Below are 21439 nucleotides of genomic sequence, written 5' to 3' on the forward strand. Positions count from 1 at the left end.
AATAAGATAAAAAAAAAGTTACATGTAATTTTATAACAAGTGGGTATACTCATTGATCCATCAAGGTTTAGTCAATCTGTCTTTGTCTTTAGGAACATAATTAATTGTCTATTAGTCTTCATCTACTCTTTGTTTCTTACTTGTATTCGAAGGTGTTTGAGGAGGAGAGTGTGTTGTCTCTCTTCTTTTCCCAGAATGCCGGGCACATCCAGACCTATTGGTCTCTCTTTGGGACTCTCTTTGAGATTCCCTGTTCGGAGAGAACTGCTTCAGCATTTCCACATCATTAAATATCACTTGGGCACCACCTCCGCAAGTTGGGACCACATCCCCTTTGTAAAGTTTAGTTTCTAGTTCTCCATCTGTATCTTGCTCCTGGGAAATCAGACAGTACTTAGAAGCTTTAGAGTTGGCTATGTCTTTGATTGTTGTTAGTTTGTGACATGTTTACTGTTAGTAATACTTGGCTTCATAACTGTGCCCATCGGGACAAGCTTGTTAGGTGCATGCTCAATCCATCCTTTGCCATCTGCAGATAGCGAACGGCGGTGCCTAGGATTAGCTATGGCTACACCACGACGGGACGAAGCTGGTGTATCTCTAGTCTCTCTTGTTTGAGGTGCAGAGCTGAACGGTGTCAGCAAATGAGCAGGCAAAGCCCTTGGAGTAGAGCCAGGTGTGTAATCTCTTACGCTGGTTTGAGCAGCAAAGTCGCCAGTGCTTTTGGCTCTACATCTCCCCTGTCTAATGCTTCAGCGATGATTCTTAGTCTGTTCTCTTTGTCTTCAATTGCATTACGCAGTTTCTCTTTCTCAGAGTTTATTTCTTTGGCTTTTTCATGTTCTGCTGCAATTTTGTGGTTGTACTTCCTTTCTAAGATCCGCTTCATCTTTTCCCTTTCAAGTTTATTCTGGCTGAGTTGCAGTTCTTTTTCCTGCAAGTCTCTCTTCAGAGTGGTTGTATATTCTGTAAGTTCATTGAGTTTTCGCTTATTTGACGTTGATTCATTTTCTGTAGCCGTTAGTCTGTCTTCCAAAGCTCTGATCCTCCTTTCCGAAGCAGCCAGCTGTCCTCTAAGAGCAGAATTCTCACTTCGAACTTCAAGAGATTCCTTCTCCATTTCAATCAATTGTGCCCGGAACCTCTCATCCTTTAAAGCTTTACTTCTTTTCAGGGTCTCTCTTCTGTTTAACCGCATCTCCAAATGGGCCATCAGTTCCTTGATAATGTGGCTAGCTTGTGAACTGTTCAGTTCTAAGCTCGGGAAGTCCGGTCCGAGACTATATACCAACCCTAAGTCTAGCTCGAGATCTTTAGCATCTGGTCTAGCTAGGTGTTTCCGTGCTGCTGCAAACAGTCTGTTAGCCTTTCTACGTCCTGATACAAGACCCATTGATGCTGCTATATCATTCACTTGGGCTTTAACTACTTCGACTTCAGCTGCCATCTCAGCGAACCGCATCACTTGGAGTGTCTCATCGTAGTCCTCTGCTCTGGGATTAGCGCAGACTATCATCCGAACCTGACCTTCTCCTTCAAAGAAATTTTTGAACAGATGAGTTATTTTCGACTCCCTGTATGGTACCATGTTGTTAGTGTTGTTTGTTTGGTTTTCTCTTAATACTTCGAGGCAGGTCCGAAGAGTCATTAGGGACTTGTTGATGTTACCAGCTTCGCGTAACCGCTGGCCTGTGTTTTTAGTCCTATTTGTCCGTTCACTACCAGCCAAGTCGACGAGACTTATTTGGCTGATTGTGAGGCACTTTTTGTTCTGGATTACGGCTTCTCCGACTTCATCTACAGGGGCTTGAACCAGTCTTATAGTGAATACGGAGTGGCTTCGGCTTGATTCAGCATTTAAAGTGGTGTGAGCCATTCGTTTCCGTTTTAGCCTAGATAAAAAGCGTCAAATGCTTCTTCAGCGGATTTGATCTCAATCTCTGTAACACCGTGGACATACATATTGTGTGCTGCATCTTCCCTAATGATCTTCGCAGGCAAGTTCTTACTGACCGGAGGCCCGTCTTCAAGCAAATCGAAAACACTGTTATTATAAACTTCTACATACGAAACGAAGACAGCATACTGGTTATCTTCATTCAAACCTTCAACTTTAGTTAACTCCATGGATGCCATAGCTAAATCTGGATTTGAGTTGTTTTTCTTCCCCATTTTGAACTTGTGGAGCTCCTGCTGCCTTTCCAACATGGCTTCCACCTCAGTTTGAATTTCAAACATGTTCATTTTGTCAGGTTTGAACACGTATTTGTGAGCTTGATAGTCGTTAATAGTTTTAAAAATTATGTTCAAACATCTTGGAAGAATGCCGCAATTTTGTGGTTCTCCAGTCATAGTGAAGGTTTTCCCGCTACCAGTGACGCCATAAGTAAATAATAATCCACTTTTACCTTTAATCAGGCCTTCTACAAGCGGGTATGCGACTTTATCGAAGACTTCTTGCTGGGCGGTTTCAGGCGGGAATACTTCTTTGAACGTGTATTTCATGGTCTTATTATTCTCATTTCTGTAGCTCAAAGCCGTCGACGGAGGAGTCAGTAATACTGTAGTCGGTGAAATTATTTTCATACATGATATATCAGTATCTCTTTGCATGGGACGAAGTCGGCAAAATACTTGCACTGGATCGCGATCACCTTGAAGATTTTGCTTGCTTCGCGCAGGCGTCCGCATTTCGTTGAGTCTCTGTTTAGATTTTGCGGATTTCATTGTCACTAAAGTACTTTATTACACTCAGAGCACGTAAATCACACTTTGTTTATTACGATTAACGTTTCGTGATTTCGACGGTTATATGAAATCAAAGCAACCGCAACCGTTGTCCGTTGATTGAATCCGAACAAATTTAATATTGCAAGGGCAGGGGTCATATGTTCGTCATTCTCTGTCACTCTTACAGCATTAACGCTATCTGTCTCACTAAACTGTTGACGTGCATGACATTCAATCTTAGTACGGTTATATCAGCTTTTGATAGAAGTGACGTTTGGTTGGTGTTACTACACTTTTATTATAATCACATATTTATTCGAAATTAGATTAAAAATCTTTAAAAAGTCTTTATTTAGTTACTATGTTTATTAATGATACTTAAAAAGTATTTTAATTACTTTAGATACACAGGTTTGTTTTACAATTATAAAATTGGCACTGTAAATTACCATTGTGACAAATAAATAATAAATTGATCACACAAAAAAAAAAAAAGTTTCATTTGCCCTAATAAAAATGATTTACGTCGTGTTTCAACAGATATTTGCTTTTCATGTTATAAAAACAAAATAAATAAAGCAAGAGAATAAGAATTTGAGATAATCTGACACAAATTAAAAAACCCATTCAAAAATACAGTAGGATGAAAAAAACAATTGTATAACGGAACGTTCCTAAAGTTGCAAGTGTAAAAATTACTATCTTGTATTAGGGAAAAAAAATATTTTTAAACGCATAACATAAAGTCATAATTCAACATCATTTAGCATCTATCAAATAATAATAAAACTTATCTAACTATATATTATACAATTCGCCTAAGTCCTAGCCCTGCGAAAGAGTGCCCAGCCCATAAGGCTGGATGCATTTCCAGTCTGGTTTGTACTGAATTAAATTAATATTAATTAATATACTTATTGAAAGAAAGAAAGAGAGAAAGAAGACATTTATTCACTAATACGGAAGACACACAAATACAATAAAATTTACACAGTTACGCACAAATATTATATATATTTAAGTTGACATAAAATTAAGATATACATAATCATTATCATGTCGTGATTTATTTTGATAATGATTGTTATGGATTCAATAAGGAGCAAGGATTGTAGAACCAATTATATATATTTTAGGAAAAAAAACCGGGCAAGTGCGAGTCAGACTCGCGCACCGAAGGTTCCGTACACATTTATAGGTACCTATGTAAGTAAGCGGGAATCGTGTCTTGAAGATATTTCTCGCTTTTTGCGAGTGATTTAATACATCCAGTGTATGCAGAGCCCTACTCTAAAGCAAAATGTACACAGTGTGGGGTCAGATTATAGTGGTCATTGATATTTACAGACAGACAAAAAAATATATCAAGATTTTTGGACTTATTAAGGCCGTGTATACATATTTTTGCAACTTTGGCCGTGTCGATATATCTTTGCCCTTGACTGTAGCATTATTTTATAAGGCAAACACGTCGTCGAGCAAGACGCCACTGCAGGGCTACTACAAAATTCTAAACTCGAAGTTCGTATCGTACCGCCCCTCTCGCTCTCTTATTAAATAGTATAAGTGTCAGAGGGACCGCACTACACGAACTTCGAGTTTCGACTTTCGTAGTAGCCCTACTGGTATGGACTCCGAAATGTCACATGCCTCCTCTTAGAATGAGAGGATTTAGAATGTAATTGGAACTTCACACATACATAACTTAAATTTAATTACAAAAATAAAAACAAAATGTGATAAACTTTTTCTTACAAACTGCAATTGGGTTGGGTTTTTTAAAATTCTACAAATGCAATGCGAAACTTTGTCACTCACTCACTCACTGTCACTGCCCCTCCGCTGTCAGTGTCAGTAGTGTTATTGTGTGTGTACATGTTGTTATTTTTCTGTTGCGAAGACCTGGCGCTTTGATGTTCTGTTCGGGAAGGCACTTGCCACCAGTAAAACGTGCCAGAACACACCCGCCAAAAGGCCATAAAAGACACCATGTCCGAGAAAATATTTCCTACTCCCAGCGTGCGAAAGATTCCCCCCAGTCAAGAGTCCTACGCAGACGCAGGCCCAAAGCCCCCCTCATTCCCAACCCTAATCCTCCCATATTCACCAATCCCATCCACTGCCATCCCCCCCCATTCCCAAAGTCCCACATACAGCTACAGAAAAACTGTACTAATTCCAAGATCCCCCCGTCGCCCCTAGCCCAGGGTTATGGACCGCGCCGCTCACAATGCCGTAATTGGAGATCGGGACCCCCCTCCACCGAGGAATGGTGCCGCCCTCCGGTTCCCTAGCTCCGCCCACTCCATCCCAACAAAATCCCCCCAACGACAACTTCCTGGATGTACTGCTGTCCCTGCTGATCAATATGTTCAGCAAAATGGATGATTTCCCACTACCGCCCCAACGTCGCCAACAAACTTTCCCAACTCCTGCAAGTGGTAAACATTCCATCTTATACAGTGGAATAGTCATAGTCTCCGCCCCAAGAAGCATGAAATTTTGCAAATGGTTTCCGCGTACAACCCGTCCGTCTTTGCCATCTCGGAGACCTGGTTGGTCCCAGGAGCCGGTTTCGGGTGCCTGGGTTCGCCTGTATCCGGCATGACAGAGATGACGGTTACGGAGGAGCCGCTCTACTCATAAAATCTTCAGTTTCGTATACTCGCTTAAATCTTCCACCTTTTCCTAGCAGCATAAACGCTGTCGCCGCCAAAATCATGAATTTCACTGTCCTTTCTATCTATATATCTGATCCTCACTCTATCCACATTTCTGACCTTGAGCGCATATTTTCCGCCCTCCCTGGCCGTTCCTCATTCTAGGCGATTTTAATTGCCACCATCTCATGTGGGGGAAGCGCAGACTACGACGCTTTAGCCTGCGATCTCGTAGACCTTATGGAGGACTCAAACATCTGTTCTTCTCAACGACGGTTCCCCTACACGCAGAACGGCTCCCGTCAGAATCCTAGTGCCGTTGACCTCTCCCTCTGCTCTCCTAATTTCAGCTCCCTTCTCTCGTGGTCCGTACTCCAAGATTCCCACGGCAGTGACCACCTTCCCATCCTAATATCATTCCCTTCTTCCTTTTCTCAACCCAGCTTGTCCCTCTAAATTCCCATAGGTACCACCTACCTAAGGCAAATTGGGACCAATTCGCAATGGACATTGACGCAGCCATCAGTGAGTTGCCCACTGTCTCAGTAGAAAACGCGCCCATATGCCATGATAAATTTATCGATTCCCTTATAGCCTCAGCTGATTTAAATATTCCGACAAGAAAACGGTACAAATCTGATAGGTCCTCCCCCCTTGGTGGGACTCCGAGTGCACGGACATGATCCGCCAAAGGAAGGAGGCTGAGAAACTTTACTGCGAAAACATGTCGATAGATAACTTTCTCGCGTATAAAAAGATTGCGGCCTTGGCAAAACGTACTTTTAAAAAAAAAAAGAGGCATGGGTGGATTAATTTCTGCCAAAGCATCTCTCCCCGTACTCCGGCTTTCCGTCCTATGGAAAGCAATAAAGCGCTTCCGAGGTTCATTCACAGCCCGTGATTTTCCCAGTAATGACTCCTCAGTTTGGCTCCCTCCTTTTATTAATATGTTATCGCCCCCTACCGTTCCCCACTTAAACTCAGTTCCCTCCCCGTATCCCGCCAATTGTTCCGCCAACAATTTCGACCAACCGTTTTCCTGGTTAGAACTCCTTTCTTCTTTGGATCACCTCAAAAACTCCGCTCCTGGTCCAGATAATATACCATACGCCTTTCTGGCGAAGTCAGGGAACATAACGAAAAGATATTTTTTAGACCTTATAAACCTCTTTTTTCATCTTGGTTTTGTTCCAGAAGCCTGGAAAAAGCAAGTAGTTATTCCCTTAGCTAAGCCAGGAAAAGACCCCCTTCTACCCTCTTCCCATCGTCCCATTGCATTGTCATCCTGCCTACTCAAAATACTAGAACACATGATCAAGAAACGGCTTGAGTGGTTCGTTGAATCCAAAAAAATTCTGGCCAGAAGCCAATTTGGTTTTCGGAGGGGAATGGGCACCATGGACAGTCTCTCTATTTTGACCACTGACATCAGGATCACCCTATCGAGGAACGAGTTCCTTATTGGTGTGTTCCTGGACATAACATCTGCGTATGATAATGTTATTCTCTCCTTACTCAGAGATAAATTATCTAAGCTGAGTCTGCCGCAGAGATTAACACATTTTATATGTAATTTCCTTATGGAACGATCCATAGAAGTGAGACATGGTGGTTCCCATTCCGCTCCGAGACTAATTTGGCAAGGCCTTCCTCAAGGATCCGTACTAAGCCCTTTACTCTATAGCTTGTACACTCACGATTTAGAAGAGGCTGTATCCCCGTTTTGCAATATTTTACAATATGCCGATGACATTGCCCTGTATTCTCCTCCCACTCCGTCGAAATAGCCACATCCAACCTGAACCAAGCCCTATTTTATCTGGGAGAATGGCTTGCTGTTCATGGTCTTTCCCTCTCAGTATCTAAATGTACTGTGGTTCCCTTCACCAGAAAAAGATCTTTTCCCCCTGTAGAAGTAGCTTTTAATAACCAGCTGATACCTGTCGAAAGCAAGTAAAATTTTAGGCGTTATCCTTGACTCCCGTCTTTCTATGTCCTCACATATTGATTACGTAGCTTTAAAGTGCCAGTCAAGTATAAATATTTTACGTTGCCTTTCGGGTGTGTGGTGGGGTGCCCACCCCTATGCGCAAAAACTGCTGTACAATGCCATAGTTCGCAGCGTCATTGACTATGGTTCTTTCACTTTAGAACCTTGTAGTAAAGTGGCTCTCGGTAAACTGGATAAAATCCAATACCAGGCCTTAAGGGTTATTTTAGGCGCCATGAAATCTTCTCCGACCAACGCTCTCCAAGTAGAAGCATCTGATCCCCCCTTCCCTCCGACGTCAATATTTAGCTGATCGGTTCTTTCTTAGACTGTCCCTCCTTAATGATCACCCCCTCCTTCCAAAACTCCAGGAACTTTCACACTTAATTACTGACAGCGGATTTTGGTTCAATAAAACCCCCCTGCCTCATAAACAGCTTCCGTAAATTCACTAACCTCCCAGACCCCACCTTCACATGCCCCCTACTCCCCCTTTTTTGTCATAGTTACGATAGTTTAATTTTCCAACCCAACATAATCCTCAACTTCGGAATAGCAAAAAAACCAACCTGGGGCCAACAATGCCTTCCTCCATAATATCAACAACTCCTGGCGTGACTGGTCGTTGTTATTTACGGACTCCTCTAGACTCATAGTTTGCGGCGCAGTGGGTTCGGCAGTCTGGATTCCGAAGGACTCCGTTATCTTGAGCTTTAAATGCCCACCCCTCACATCAGTTTTCACTGGAGAACTGGTTGCTATCTTAGAAGCCATTAGGTATGTTGATTCGCACGAGATCAGTAAAGCCATAATTTTTTCCGACTCACTTAGCGGCTTGCAAGCCATCAAAGCCAATCCTTTCTCTTCAAAATTTGTTACCCTCTAGTCTCACTTATCAGGCAAACCCTATTTGAATGTCATACCCGTAATCTCGAGATCTCTTTGGCCTGGATCCCGGGTCATTCCGGAATCCAGGCAATGAAATTGCTGATGCCCTGGCTAAGGAGGCCATAGAGACTGGCAGCTTGGATCACCCTCACTGCTATTTCTATGACCTCCTCTCATCTGCCAAATCAGACCTCGACTCTAGCTGGCTCCGACAGTATGAGCGCTCCATTCTGGTCAAGGGACGTCATTACGGGGACATTCAACCCAGCATCCCCCCCAAGCCATGGTTCTTTCGGTTTCGGCATGCTAACAAACAACCACCTCAGTCATTTGTAGACTGCGTATTGGTCATACCTGCACTCCCTCTCGCCTGTACAGGTGGGGGATTGTCCAATCCCCCTCTGTTCATGCGGCTTGGAGGAGGGTACTGCAGACCCACTATTTTTAAACTGTCCAATGAGATCGGTCTCACTTTATAACATTCTCCCCCCGGTATCCCCAAACCCACAAACCTCAAATCCCTCTTTTCCCTTGCCTCCTCTAACAAAAAAAATCCTGACCTTAATGATTAAATACATCACAAAAAGAAAAAATTAAACTTTAGACGTTTTTTTTCCGCTTTGTCTCTCCCTTGGATCTAACCTGTATTGTCTTTATGTTTTGCATTGTCTTAATGTTTGTACCGTCTTAATGTTTTGTATCGTCTCAATGTCTGTGTATGTCTATTTTAGGTACGCAACAAGCACTTCACGGCAACCACGTTTGGAAACTGTTTTCTAAAAAACTGGTCAAACACGATTTACACTTGTGCTGCTGTCAGTTTTCATTGGCAGTAGTGGTTGCTAACCTAAAGCGACCGGTTGCCAAAAACAAAGAAGTTGAGTTGAAGTTGTATTTTTTCTGTTGTTTGTTGACGCGAAAATTCAACTTGATTTACGATGGAAATGCTTTATTCGCTATTAATTTCCAGGGCGAGAAGTACGATGGCCGCCGCGCCGACGTGTGGTCCTGCGGCGTTATTCTCTACGCCCTACTCGTCGGCGCGCTCCCGTTCGACGACGATAACTTACGACAGTTACTTGAAAAGGTACTGAAAACTTAGTTTTTTTTTAAATAATGGACTACTCGGTTTTAGATCTTGGCCTATTTGCACGGCCGAGTAAAAAAAAGTTTTAATTGCTTACTCTAAAAGCAAAAAAAGCTTCTTCCTTCGAGCTTCAAAATTTGTTTGTTATTCTGCCTTAAAGTTTTAACATTTTACGCCGCAGGTTAAGCGCGGTGTGTTCCACGTCCCACACTTCGTGCCACCGGACTGTCAGCAGTTGCTTCGAGGCATGATTGAGGTCAATCCGGAGAAAAGAATGACGGTATGTACAAGACGACCGGATGGCTACGTGGTTAGAGAACCTGACTACGAAGCTTGAGGTCCCGGGTTCGATTCTTGGACAGGGCAGATATTTGTATGAATAATATGAATGTTTGTTCTCGGGTCTTGGATGTTTAATATGTATTTAAGTAAAGTAAGCCTAGTATCCATAGTACAAGCTTTGCTTAGTTTGGGACTAGGTCAATTGGTGTCAAGTGTCCCATGATATTTATTTATTTTTATTTTTTTATTTAACCCATTTGGACCCAAATACAAACTAGCAGTTATATTCTGAAAAAAACTTTACTAACTATTAGAGATCAACAAAAAACTTTACTAATATAGAGATACAAAAAAAACTTTCTTCATATGCCTGAAAAAAAAAAAGTTCTTCAATTTTTTTTCTATTTATTTTTATCACTTTATGGCAAACAAGCAAGTGGGTCTCCTGATGGTAAGAGATCACCACCGCCCATAAACATTTGCAACACCAGGGGTATTGCAGATGCGTTGCCAACCTAGAGGCCTAAGATAGGATACCTCAAGTGCCAGTAATTTCACCGGCTGTCTTACTCTCCACGCCGAAACACGACAGTGCAAGCACTGCTGCTTCACGGCAGGATTAGCGAGCAAGATGGTGGTAGCAATCCGGGCGGACCTTGCACAAGGTCCTACCACCTGCAATTGGGGCCAAAGCAACCCTAGTTGATGCATAATGTTTTAAGACATTTTTTACAATGCCAACATGCTTTCTTGTGGCATTCGAAGCATCTTAACTGGCTCGGAAGCTTTTGAGGGAAGTGGCCAGCACCATCTTAGCTCATATTTGGTACTGAAGAGGGTTTACAATGCCTTCCACCGGGCCTTTCAATGCCTAAACTCCTCAAATACAGTCGGGTAATACTTCTTCGAAACTGAAGCTGGTCTAGTTTGTTTTCTGCAACCAAGACCGTTATCATTTACTCATTCAATCCATTTATGCCAGCTCTTGTGGATCAAACTGTACTTTAAATGCCGGCTTTTTAAGCCTAAAAATTTTAAAGTTTTCAAGGTGTGAGACTCCTAAGAGCGCGAGGCTTTTGTCAAGCCACACCACTGTTTAACTGTGTCATAAACATCTGTCCTACAGTTAGCGGAGATCACCAGACACGGCTGGGTGACCGCCGGAGGCCGAGGAGAGCTGGAGCAGGAGCTGCCGATGATGGAAGTTGTACAGACCAGGGTACTGCCTAATGCGGAGGCGGTCGATCCTGACGTCTTACAGGTACTGTCAAACTGTCATCAGGTCAACTTTTCACTGAACTGTGCCATGACTGTGAAAGCAATGTGTCAGGCAAATAGTAGATTGTACAACAAGAGCATAAAACGAGCCATTTTTCCCGAGGTGTTCATATAGCCACCCGAGCTGGTATGGCGAGGTGGATACACGTAGAGGGGAAAATGGGTTTAATGCTCGAGTTTTACACTCTGCTTTTCACTTCGATTGAGAGGAAATGAAATAGTAACAGTGGAAACAATATTGTTCACTTACTAGGTAACTTTTATTTTTCATGCATTTCTATATATGTAATTATATTTTTTTAGTTTTATTGATTTATTTTTAGTTTTACATAAAATAAAATAAAAATAAAAAAATATATAGAAACTTAGGTGTTAACCACTCAGATTAATAATCACTCGATGCAACCTTCCCCTACACTGTTTTGATGGGTCCCCTACATTGTTTCCGAACCGGTGGTAGATTTTTTTTGACATTCATAAGTGCTTCATCATCATCATCATCATCCCAGCCTATATACATCCCACTGTTGGGCACAGGCCTCCTCTCAGAACAAGAGGGCTTGGGCCATAGTTCCCACGCGGGCCCAGTGTGCATAAGTGCTTGTTATAGCCTAAATTGAATAAAGATATTTTGACTTTGACTTTGACTTCGACTTTGACTTTGACTTGACTGAAGTAGCATGACAAAAACGGTCATATCCGAAAAAATACGATAGGAACGGTTTATTCATTACATCTGTACGTGTTCTGTAATTAAACATATAGAAAGCTAAATAAGTGAAATTTCCTTTTTTTTGCAGGCTATATGCAGTTTGGGCTGTTTCAAACAACGAGACAAGCTGATACAAGAGCTGCTTAGTCCACAGTAAGTTTGTGTTTAATACACAAACACAGACACAGACACACACAGTACACATCAGTCAAATTCAGGCAAAAGACAAATTTAGGAGTTACCAAACACCGTATTGACAGTAGCCTTTAATTTCCCATAATGTTGACTGGCTATAAGCTTCATTTGCCCTAATATCACATACCATAATGTTTGAGTGTCATAATACTCAAGTGTAACAATGTGTAACATCAATAATATAAGATACCATAATAATGCAATCCATAACATTTACTTCCTATAAAGTTCATAATCCCTGATATTTTTTGCCATAAAAAAACACTTTTTATATTATTTACTGGATGGCAAACGAGCAGTGGGTCTCCATGGTAGAATCACCACCGCCCATAGACACTTGTGCCATAATAGTAGGAAAAGCAGTTCTAGATGTTGTGTAATATGGATGGATCAACTATTTCTTGTTATTTTGTCCCGTCAGCGAGGGGACAAAATTAAGTACAGTTTAATAGAAGAAAATGTTGTGTCACATTATACTAATATGCTAATGTAAAGTTGGGTGCCCGAAATGAGAGACCGGTTGGTTTTTGGACTTTTTACTCCGAAGCCGATTGCAATGGAACAGTGACAAACAAACTTAAAAACCTTATTTATATTGATGCGCGATACTAGCGCCACCACATTTTGTGTTTTATTCTGTAACTACTGAGGTGCATGAATGTCAACGGGCATCGATCATTTTGATTAATTAGCAAGCTATCTAGTTCAGCAGATGAACTATAGATGGCGCTGTATCGAACAGCTAATTAGATGACCAATTATAGAAGGTTCTTAAAACTACCACAAAAATGCATGTTTGGCCAATTTGAATCCTATTAATTTACGGTTTAAAGAGTGACCCAGGAGAACTATAGAAACGAGTGACAAGAGAAAGTTTATCGACCCAAATATAAATATACTAAAGGCTGACCAGAATTATAAAAAACCTCGCCATATTGCGGAAAACCAGTAGAACTAATTTCTTGCACTGGAAACTCTAAATTCAAAGGTCATCTGTCTATTGCTGTCAAAGTTTAACGTTGTTTGCGCGTGGTAGGTATTTTAAAGCGTTATTTTGTGTTTTTGTGCGTTAAAATGCCGAAGATTATCCATAGCCTTGGTAGGAAAATAAAACAAAATGTATAAAGTATTTTTCATAGAAAAAGTCCGAGGTATTAGACAATATATACCTTTAAATAAAATCACCGACACCGTTGTCAATATGACTGGTAGGTATAGTAAGTGTAAAGAATGTTGCAATATAAAACGTGGACGTGCTAGCCTCGCTTCAAGTTTTTTATATTCCTGGTTAGCCTTTACTATCTTAGAATAGAATAAGAATAGAATAGAAGACATTTATTCACATTCACAAAGACACACAAATACAACCAAACTAAAAAAACAAGCAAAACAACAAATAAAACAAAAAAAAGAAATACAAAATTAAAATATAGATCTTAACACAACAGTGTTTTTATATTTACTGGATGAAAACGAGCAAGTGTGATTAAAGATCAACCATAGACACCTGAATACAATTGCAGATGCGTTAATAGAGGCTAAGATGGGATACTTAGTGCCGCACCGGCTGTGTGTTACATTACAGCCACAACACAGAGAAAGTAATATACTTCCTGCTGTTGGAGCGGAAACGTCGCCGGCCGGCGCGTGACGACGAGCCGCGGCCGTCTGCGCCCGCGCCGCCCGCCGACCCGCCGCGTAAGAGGCTCGACACGTGCCGGGTGAGTAGAGAGATGGAGAGAGTGAGGTGGGTAGGAAAGAGAACGAGGGAGACCTAACTCACTGATCCGCTAAGTGGTCAATGACTCACTGTTTTTGTGCTACTCACTACATCTGCGCCATGTGGGCATACTTCTGTGATGCTCACTACTTATGTAACGCTCACTTCACTTACTGAATCATTCACCACTTCTGTGATACTCACTAGTTATGTTATGTTCACTACTTAATTACTTATGTGACGCTCATTTCACTTTTACTGAACCGTTTATCACTTTTGTGATAATCAATACTTCTGTGGCACTCACTACTTATCTGACGCTCCCGTACTCTTTTTAAATCATTCACCACATTTCTGTGATGCTCCCTTCTTATGCGACGTTCACTACTTATGTTGTTCTCACTACTTCTGTTACGCTCACTTCTACACGGTAGGTACTGTACCTTTACTGCGAACTTCCATGCAATGAATGATTATAAATTGTTTATTTTCAGGTCAACGGACAGACAACCCATTTTGGACAGATTAGTGAAGGATCGCCAATCACGCCCCGGCGTTCTCAATTTAGGTATAATTTTTATAATATATTTAAAGTCATGGTGGTTTATTGATCCGTGGACTCTCAAGCGGGGGGTCGTAGGTTGAAGTCCTGGCTCATAACGTAACTGAGTTTTTTGGAATTACAGGGTGTCCACTTTCTGGAAAGTCAGGGAAGCTCAAGGTGGTCAGGGATAATCAGGGAAATTTGCTAGAAATCCAAAAAGTCAGGGAAAATACTCGTGATTTCCCAAAACAGCTGGATATTTTGACACCAGTCGTCCCAGTTCTGGGCGACGTATTAAACAGTGGCACTATTAAAACAGCCAACGAAAAAGTGAGCACGTTCGGTGTGCAGTGAATTCCCATCATTGGGTCTCGCTTAGTATCTCGGGCAGTAAAAAAACCGGCCAAGAGCGTGTCGGACACGCCAAAAATAGGGTTCCGTAACCATTACAAAAAAAAAACAAGTATCTTCACGGCACTTACGTCCTTTTGTCCCGGTGTTCCGGAAATCTTCACTTAATCAAAAACGTTTTTGAGAAACCTTACTATCTTTTCAAAAGAGCTGTCGAACTATGTGCCACACGTTGATGCGAGTTAAATTTTTTTTTTCAATATCTGTTACGTGTATGGAGTGCCCCCCTATATTTTTGTAATTTAACTACAAAACTAAATAGCGGCTTTGACAAGACATCTGTACTCCAAATTTCATTGATATACATCTTGTAGTTTTCGAATAAAATGCCTGTGACATACGGATGGACGGACAGACAGACCATTTTGGCTCCGGAACCCTAAAAATCATGTAACCTGCTTTGAAATGTACATGATTGGTCAGGGTCAGGGAAATTTAGAAATGTGGCCAGGGAAAGTCAGGGAAAAGTCACGTTTTTTTTTTTTGGATTTGTAGTGGACGCCCTGAGTTAATGCGCATTACAATTAACCATTAACTTTAATGGGCAGAATTTTAGTAGTTTTGACTCCCCCATGTCAGCAAAAAGAAGCAAGGTTTTAAACACCCCCTTCATGCGTCCGTAAGCAATGGTTTTTTTTTATATTTGTGCGGGGTTTGTTTTCATAGCCAAACAAGCAAATATAAGAACCATAGAGTATTTTTACGTGCATTTAATTTTTATTCAAACGTATTAATTTATTTAGCGATAATTCTTTTTAATAATGTTGCTGACGTCATTATCCGAGCCCCTCGTCTCCATGTCATTTTGAGGTACAAAACCTTAAAAAAACTATTATTACATTGTATAAACTATTATGTAGGAACTTAAGAAAGTGGCAAAGCACTTGTACAGTTGGGGGTAGGAAAACCTTCGTCAGTTATTTAATTGATTCCTTTGACTTTTAGTACGTTTTGAAACCAAAGTACTAAGTAGACAAGTGCATATCAAATTATACTTACTTGACATGATAACAAGGGTCCAAATAGTATACACCTGTAGCGACTCCTGGCGCCATCTAGTGAACAATAATAGAAACTCCGACCATGTTCTACATCACGGCGGGGTCACCAATGTGGGACTTCGCTCCCCAGGCATAACACCTGCCTGTAGAGAGATCTCTCTATTGGAGCCTCCCCCCACACACCTCTAACATATATCAATACAAAACCTTTTAAAAAAAAAAACTTCGTAAAAGTTTAAATCAAATAATGTTCTATTTAGTTGTCAGTGTTTGTCAGTGCCAAGGTATAGTTGTAGGGTTGCTATGGTCACCTGATTATGTTTAGCAGGTTGACAGCTTGACGCACTATGTCCTACTCAATCGGTAATGCAGATTAGCGCTCATACTGAGCGAAGGAAAATAGATCTTAGGGTGACGAACCTTTTTTTACTCCGACTGTTTAGTTGTATAAATGTTAGAGTATAATAAAATGTACAAATGTGTTGCTACGCAAAACTCGGGAACGGCTGGACCGATTTCGCTAATTAAGTTGGTTCGTTATTGTCAGGATATGGATGAAAATTACAACGGGCGCGAAGCCGCGAGCAACAGCTAGTACATAATAAATATACTATGTGGTCATGGTCACAGGTCGGCTTCAAGTCGTCGTGAAGGTCGCAGCTCCCCGCAGCTGCCCGCGAGCCCTCCAAGTGAGTACTCTATTGTACATCACTGAAAATAACATATTAAGATACAAGGCGAACTCATCCCTTAAAGGGATCTAGGGAAAGGGGGGAGTACTTATACTCACTTCTATTTACACATATTTTACAAGCTTTTATTTAGTTTCACCTGTGCCTGTCTGTAATCAAATCTTGCAAGTTAAATTTGACCAACTTCCAGTAGTCGGATTGACTTGAAATTTTGCATACTTAGTAAATTGCTTGACAATACAATAATCTAGTAGTGATATTCTGGTAGTCCGGCCATGATCGTCTCCGCAGGACGGAACTCTTCAACGGTTAATGGCATCGACTTGAAATTTGGTATGCAAATGTAGTTTGGGTGACAATGCAAGTTAAGTCGACAAAAAGTACAGTCAGCAAAAAAGAATTTTTACCAAAAACTTATTACTATTGTACTGTAAGCCTAAAATAAATAAAACACGTACTGAATTATATGTTAATAGTTAAATATTGTTATTTCTTTTCAGCTGGTCATACTCCACACCGTGTCTCGTCTTTAGGCGGGACTCCCGCCACTCCTGGATCACCTTTAGGTATGATTTTTGTTATTTTTTATTTTTTTAAAATGTCTAATTTTTATGTTGTGGCAATAAAGGTTTATTTATTTATTTAATTAATAGATCTATGTTTACAGACATATCATAAAACCTCTTTAATGCGTTCAAAAACCGGAAAGGATTACTAGATGTAGTGAAAAGCATTAAACCCATTTTCCCCTCGCCGTGCCGGGTGGCTGTATGGACGTCTCGGGTAAAATAGCTCGTTTTATGCTCTTGCTGTACAATCTACTATTTTTTCAGCTTCGCCTTCAATTCGCGAGCATCACCACCAAAGAGCCAACTCTACTGGGCCTACGATAAGCCTTAATATAAGTAAGTTTACCCCAAATAACCTAACCTAATCAACAAAAAGTTGGAAAACCCCCGACATTGTCACTTCACAGTTCAATATTTCAAAAACGGCTGAACCGATTTTGATGAAACATGTCTAAGAACCATCGCTAGAAAACCTGCTTTCAAATAAATAAAACCGCATTCAAATCCGTTCACCCGTTTAAGAGCTACGGTGCCACAGACAGACAGACAGACACACATAGCGGTTTTAAACTGTAATAAAAATAGGTCAAGTGCGAGTCGGATTCGTAGATGAAGGGTCCCGTACCTCTGTAATTTGTTGCCAAAAATTGTAATAGTTGCAAGCATTTTTTGCTGACTGTACTATTTGCCCCTGGTTACCAAAGTACTCGTCAAGACGAATCAACTAGCCCCCTGCAGCATCCGGCCACAAAACAGAAAAGTACAGAATTCAATCTCATGTATGTACTTCACTTTACATACCTACGCTCGGCGGTCGCTCCAGGGTTGTCAACTATGGCTTATGCACAAAAAACTATCGTGGTAGTGGCACTCTTATCTAGTTGTTGGATTTATTGTTGAGAATGAAACGGGAAGAATGGAAATATAAATTAATAACAACTAAAATATTTTTATGTTAATGTCATTGTTATATTACAAATTTGTCACAGAAATTATCTTGCGATGATTTCGACACTGGCGAAATGCACGATTATTATATTTTAAAGTAAAGTAATAAAGTGTGAAGCCGTGGTGGCATAGTGGTTTGACCTATCGCCTCTCAAGCAGAGGGTCGTGGGTTCAAACCCCGGCTCGCACCTCTGAGTTTTTTCGAAATTCATGTGCGGAATTACATTTGAAATTTACCACGTCGTGAGGAAACCTGCACAAACCTGCGAAGCAATTCAATGGTGTGTGTGAAGTTCCCAATCCGCACTGGGCCCGCGTGGGAACTATGGCCCAAGCCCTCTTGTTCTGAGAGGAGGCCTGTGCCCAGCAGTGGGACGTATATAGGCTGGGATGAAGATGAAGATGAAGAAAGTGTAATAAATGCGCATTCTCCATTATTGCACAAAAAAGTTCACAGACGCGTTTCTCAAGCGGATGGCACTCGCGCTCGCACTGGTCCCAACCGGTCCGAGATATCGTGTCCGTGAGCAGTGTCTACGTGTGCGTTGCTCGAGCGCACTTTGTATGTAGATTGAATTCTGTACCTTTCTGTTTTGTGATCCGGCTGTCATCATGGCCGCCAAGCAACGCCTAACAACACCTACTACGCTTTTCTTGTATGATCACCCCTTTAATTTTTAACTTTTTTTTCAGGTGGGGAGCCCGGGGAAGCAGTGATCATCATAAACGAGAGTCCCCTCCACAGTTCCAATGTGCCCGTGCGGCCCCACAGCCCCTCGCAGTCACATAGAGGTAAGGTTAAGACTAGAAGCACGTATCGGATAGCTACGTTTGTGCGACACAATATAAGGAGTCATCTATGAATTACGGTACACATTTAGGAAAGGGGAAAGAGGGGCCAGGCTATTTAAAAAAAATACATAGTAATCGTGTGGCAAGAGGGGGGGGGGGCTGGGTGGGGGTGCTAAAATAGTTCAAATTGGTCTGACAAGTAAGATATGAACTATATGAAATTACGATATTTCGACCAAGTACATATATTGACTTTTTTAGATGATTTTGTCATTTGACTAATTAGATCCAGGAATTTGACTAAATGACTGATTTTCTTTAGCTAAACAAGCTGTTGCCCGCGACTCCGGCGTAGAATTCATTTATTGAAATCCCGCGGGAACTATGCATTTTTCCGGGGCAAAACCTATATGTCCTTCCTCGGGACTCAAACTATCTGTATACCGTATTTCATCTAAATCGGTTCAGCGCTTTAAACTTGATGAGGTAATAAACAAACAGACAGACTTACGACCTTTTGCATTTATAATATTAGCGGGATGAAAGAGTTCGATGTCAAATTATAATGAGTCCTATTTTAGGACTCTGGGCCGTATCAGGTTAATGTTAAGCATGAAAACTTTATATTCGCTCAGACACATGTCCTAAATTGGCCCAGGCCTGAAATATCCGTTTTCCTGAAATGTATTTTTCGCAAAATGTCTGCTTTTCAGAATGTCAACACGTCTTTTGCATAATGTCAGCTTCTCAAAATGTCAGCTATTAAAATTGCCTGTCTCCAAGATTGTCAGTTTTTGTATAATGCTCGCTTTTCAGACAGTGCTTATTCTCAAAATGTCTGCAACCTCAAAATATCCAGTACCAGAGGAGTGACCATCAGTGGTGTAGCGTATTAGCACGCCGGTACGGATTACGAGGACCTGGGTTCGCATTCCCAGTGGATGGTCTTTTTTTTCTGTTTTTTCTGTGCATCTATGTTTTCAGTTTGTATTTTCACCTCTCAAATGTCGCGCACTTGGTGTCTCATAGTCGTTGGCATTCCAGAAAAGTCTTTTCCCAAAATGTCTCCAATCATGGTCTTCAAATTTCATCTAAATAAATCGGTTGAGTAACAGACAGATAGACTGAGTTACTTTCGTATTTATTAGCATTGATTTTAGTACAAAACTAAACTACGAAAATCCCTTCGTTCGGGTACGAAACCGGTTGAGAACGAAAAATATTTTGTTCTAAAGCAGTAGTTTTATATTACGTATAGATATTTATGTTATCAAAGAGTAAGTATGCAAGCAATTAAACCTTTTACATTTAAAACATTCATTTGAAAATAAAGCAGACATTATGGGAAAACAAACATAACAAGACTATAGCCTATTTTAAACAGTTAACATAACGCTGATATTATAGGAATGTAAACATTATGAATAGACGACTTCCTGAGATTGTACACATTTTAAATAGCAGACATTTTGAGAATTGTACATTTTAGGAAAACAGACCTGAGCCCCTAAATTTAGTACGATGGTCCATACGAGTTTAAACATGTACGGTATGTTTCCAGTGCGGGAAAGGTCGTCGCTCCCCGGCCCTCCGACTGCGCAGGCGCCGACGCCGCCATCTTTGTTCCCGAACCTCGGAGCTATCACAGGTGAGATACAAACTTACAAGGAGAAGTATCAATATGCGGCTGCGAGTTGATTGTGTATTTCCGTGTTCATTCCAACCTCTGTTGTTTGTCTCTCTCTCTCTCTCTTCTCTCTCTCTCTCTCTCCCCTTCTCTCTCTCATAGTGACTCGATATCGATAAAGACACGTTTCTAATACTAATTTGACTGCGTCGTTTTGCTTTGTCTCTCTCTCCCTTCCCCCCCTCTCTCTCTCCTTCTCTTCCTCTCTCTCTCTCTCTCTCTCTCTCTCTCTCATAGTGAAGTAATGATGAGTCAGTGCCGCTTACTGACCTAAACAGATTACACGGCTCCAAGCTGACAGGCTAATAACAATACAAAGCAAATAACAACCTCTGTTGACTCTCTCTCTCTCTCTCTCTCTCTATCTCCCTCCTTCTCCCTCTATCTCTCCCATTTTCTCTCTCTCTTTCTCCCTCTACCTTTCACTTTCTCCTCCCCTCTCCCTCTCCCTCTCTCCTGCCCGCTCTCTCCCCTCCCCCCTCTCCCTCTCCCTCTCTCAGCCAGCGCTTACTGACCTGAACAGATTACACTGTTCCAGGGGCGGCGGGCGGCAGCGGCGCGGCGGCGCCCTGGCGCGCCCGCCTCGCCACCATCAAGAACTCCTTCCTGGGGTCGCCGAGGTTCCATCGCAGGAAAATGCAGAGTGAGTACAGTCTAGTAAGAGGTCGTCCATAAAGTACGTCACACATTAAGGGGGGGGGGGTTGGTCAAGCGGTTTGTGACACAGGAACAAAATAATTGCAAATTTCATAGCAACACGTGTGACAAGGGGGGGGGGGGGGTTCTGAAAGGGTCAAAACTAGTGTGACGTACTTTATAGATGGCCTCTAAACATATATAGACCAACACACGAAGGGTTTAGTCACTAAACTAAGGTCCGACCGAGACCGAGATACAAAAAAAAGGTATTTTTTCCATATTTTCATTTTTTTACCTAAAACAAACACGCGTTATAAATGAAAAAAAAAATCGGTTACGTGTATGGAGTGCCCCCCCTATAAATATTTATTTTTGTAATTTAACTACAAAACTAAATAGCAGCTTTGACAAGACATCTGTACTCCAAACATTGATATACATCTTGTAGTTTTCGAGTAAAATGCTTGTGACATACGGACGGACGGACAGACAGACAGACAGACGGACTTGACGAAACTGTAAGGGATCCGTTTTTGCCATTTTGGCTCCGGAACCCTAAAAACCTGACGCGAGGGCAGCACTTCTTCGTTTTATATTGCAACATTCTTTACGCT

The 21439-nt window shown here is 41.4% G+C and overlaps 2 protein-coding genes across 6 annotated transcripts in view; one reads left to right on the top strand and one right to left on the bottom strand.

Annotated features, from left to right (window-relative positions):
- The window catches only part of sff (BRSK family serine/threonine-protein kinase sugar-free frosting), a 74868-nt gene that overhangs the window by 33165 nt on the left and 20264 nt on the right, over positions 1-21439 (top strand). For 4 of the 5 annotated variants that reach the window (XM_074109308.1, XM_074109307.1, XM_074109306.1 and 1 more), the window contains exons 7-18: positions 9239-9355; positions 9537-9635; positions 10764-10898; positions 11716-11780; positions 13408-13543; positions 14037-14110; positions 16129-16187; positions 16691-16756; positions 17024-17095; positions 18401-18499; positions 20061-20147; positions 20710-20829. In XM_074109308.1, coding sequence (XP_073965409.1) covers positions 9239-9355; positions 9537-9635; positions 10764-10898; positions 11716-11780; positions 13408-13543; positions 14037-14110; positions 16129-16187; positions 16691-16756; positions 17024-17095; positions 18401-18499; positions 20061-20147; positions 20710-20829 — 1129 coding nt within the window. The remainder of the gene's footprint in view (positions 1-9238; positions 9356-9536; positions 9636-10763; positions 10899-11715; positions 11781-13407; positions 13544-14036; positions 14111-16128; positions 16188-16690; positions 16757-17023; positions 17096-18400; positions 18500-20060; positions 20148-20709; positions 20830-21439) is intronic. The other variant, XM_074109309.1, reaches the window with a different exon arrangement.
- LOC141443783 (kinesin-like protein KIF23) lies at positions 8-2853 on the bottom strand. The gene is given in 4 exon segments (XM_074109145.1): positions 8-440; positions 443-733; positions 736-1890; positions 1893-2853. Coding segments are annotated over 4 exon segments (2610 nt in total). The 5' UTR covers positions 2728-2853; the 3' UTR covers positions 8-111.

This window comes from Choristoneura fumiferana, chromosome 28 (assembly GCF_025370935.1).
Source record: "Choristoneura fumiferana chromosome 28, NRCan_CFum_1, whole genome shotgun sequence".
In the NCBI taxonomy this organism is placed as follows: Eukaryota; Metazoa; Arthropoda; class Insecta; order Lepidoptera; family Tortricidae; genus Choristoneura; species Choristoneura fumiferana.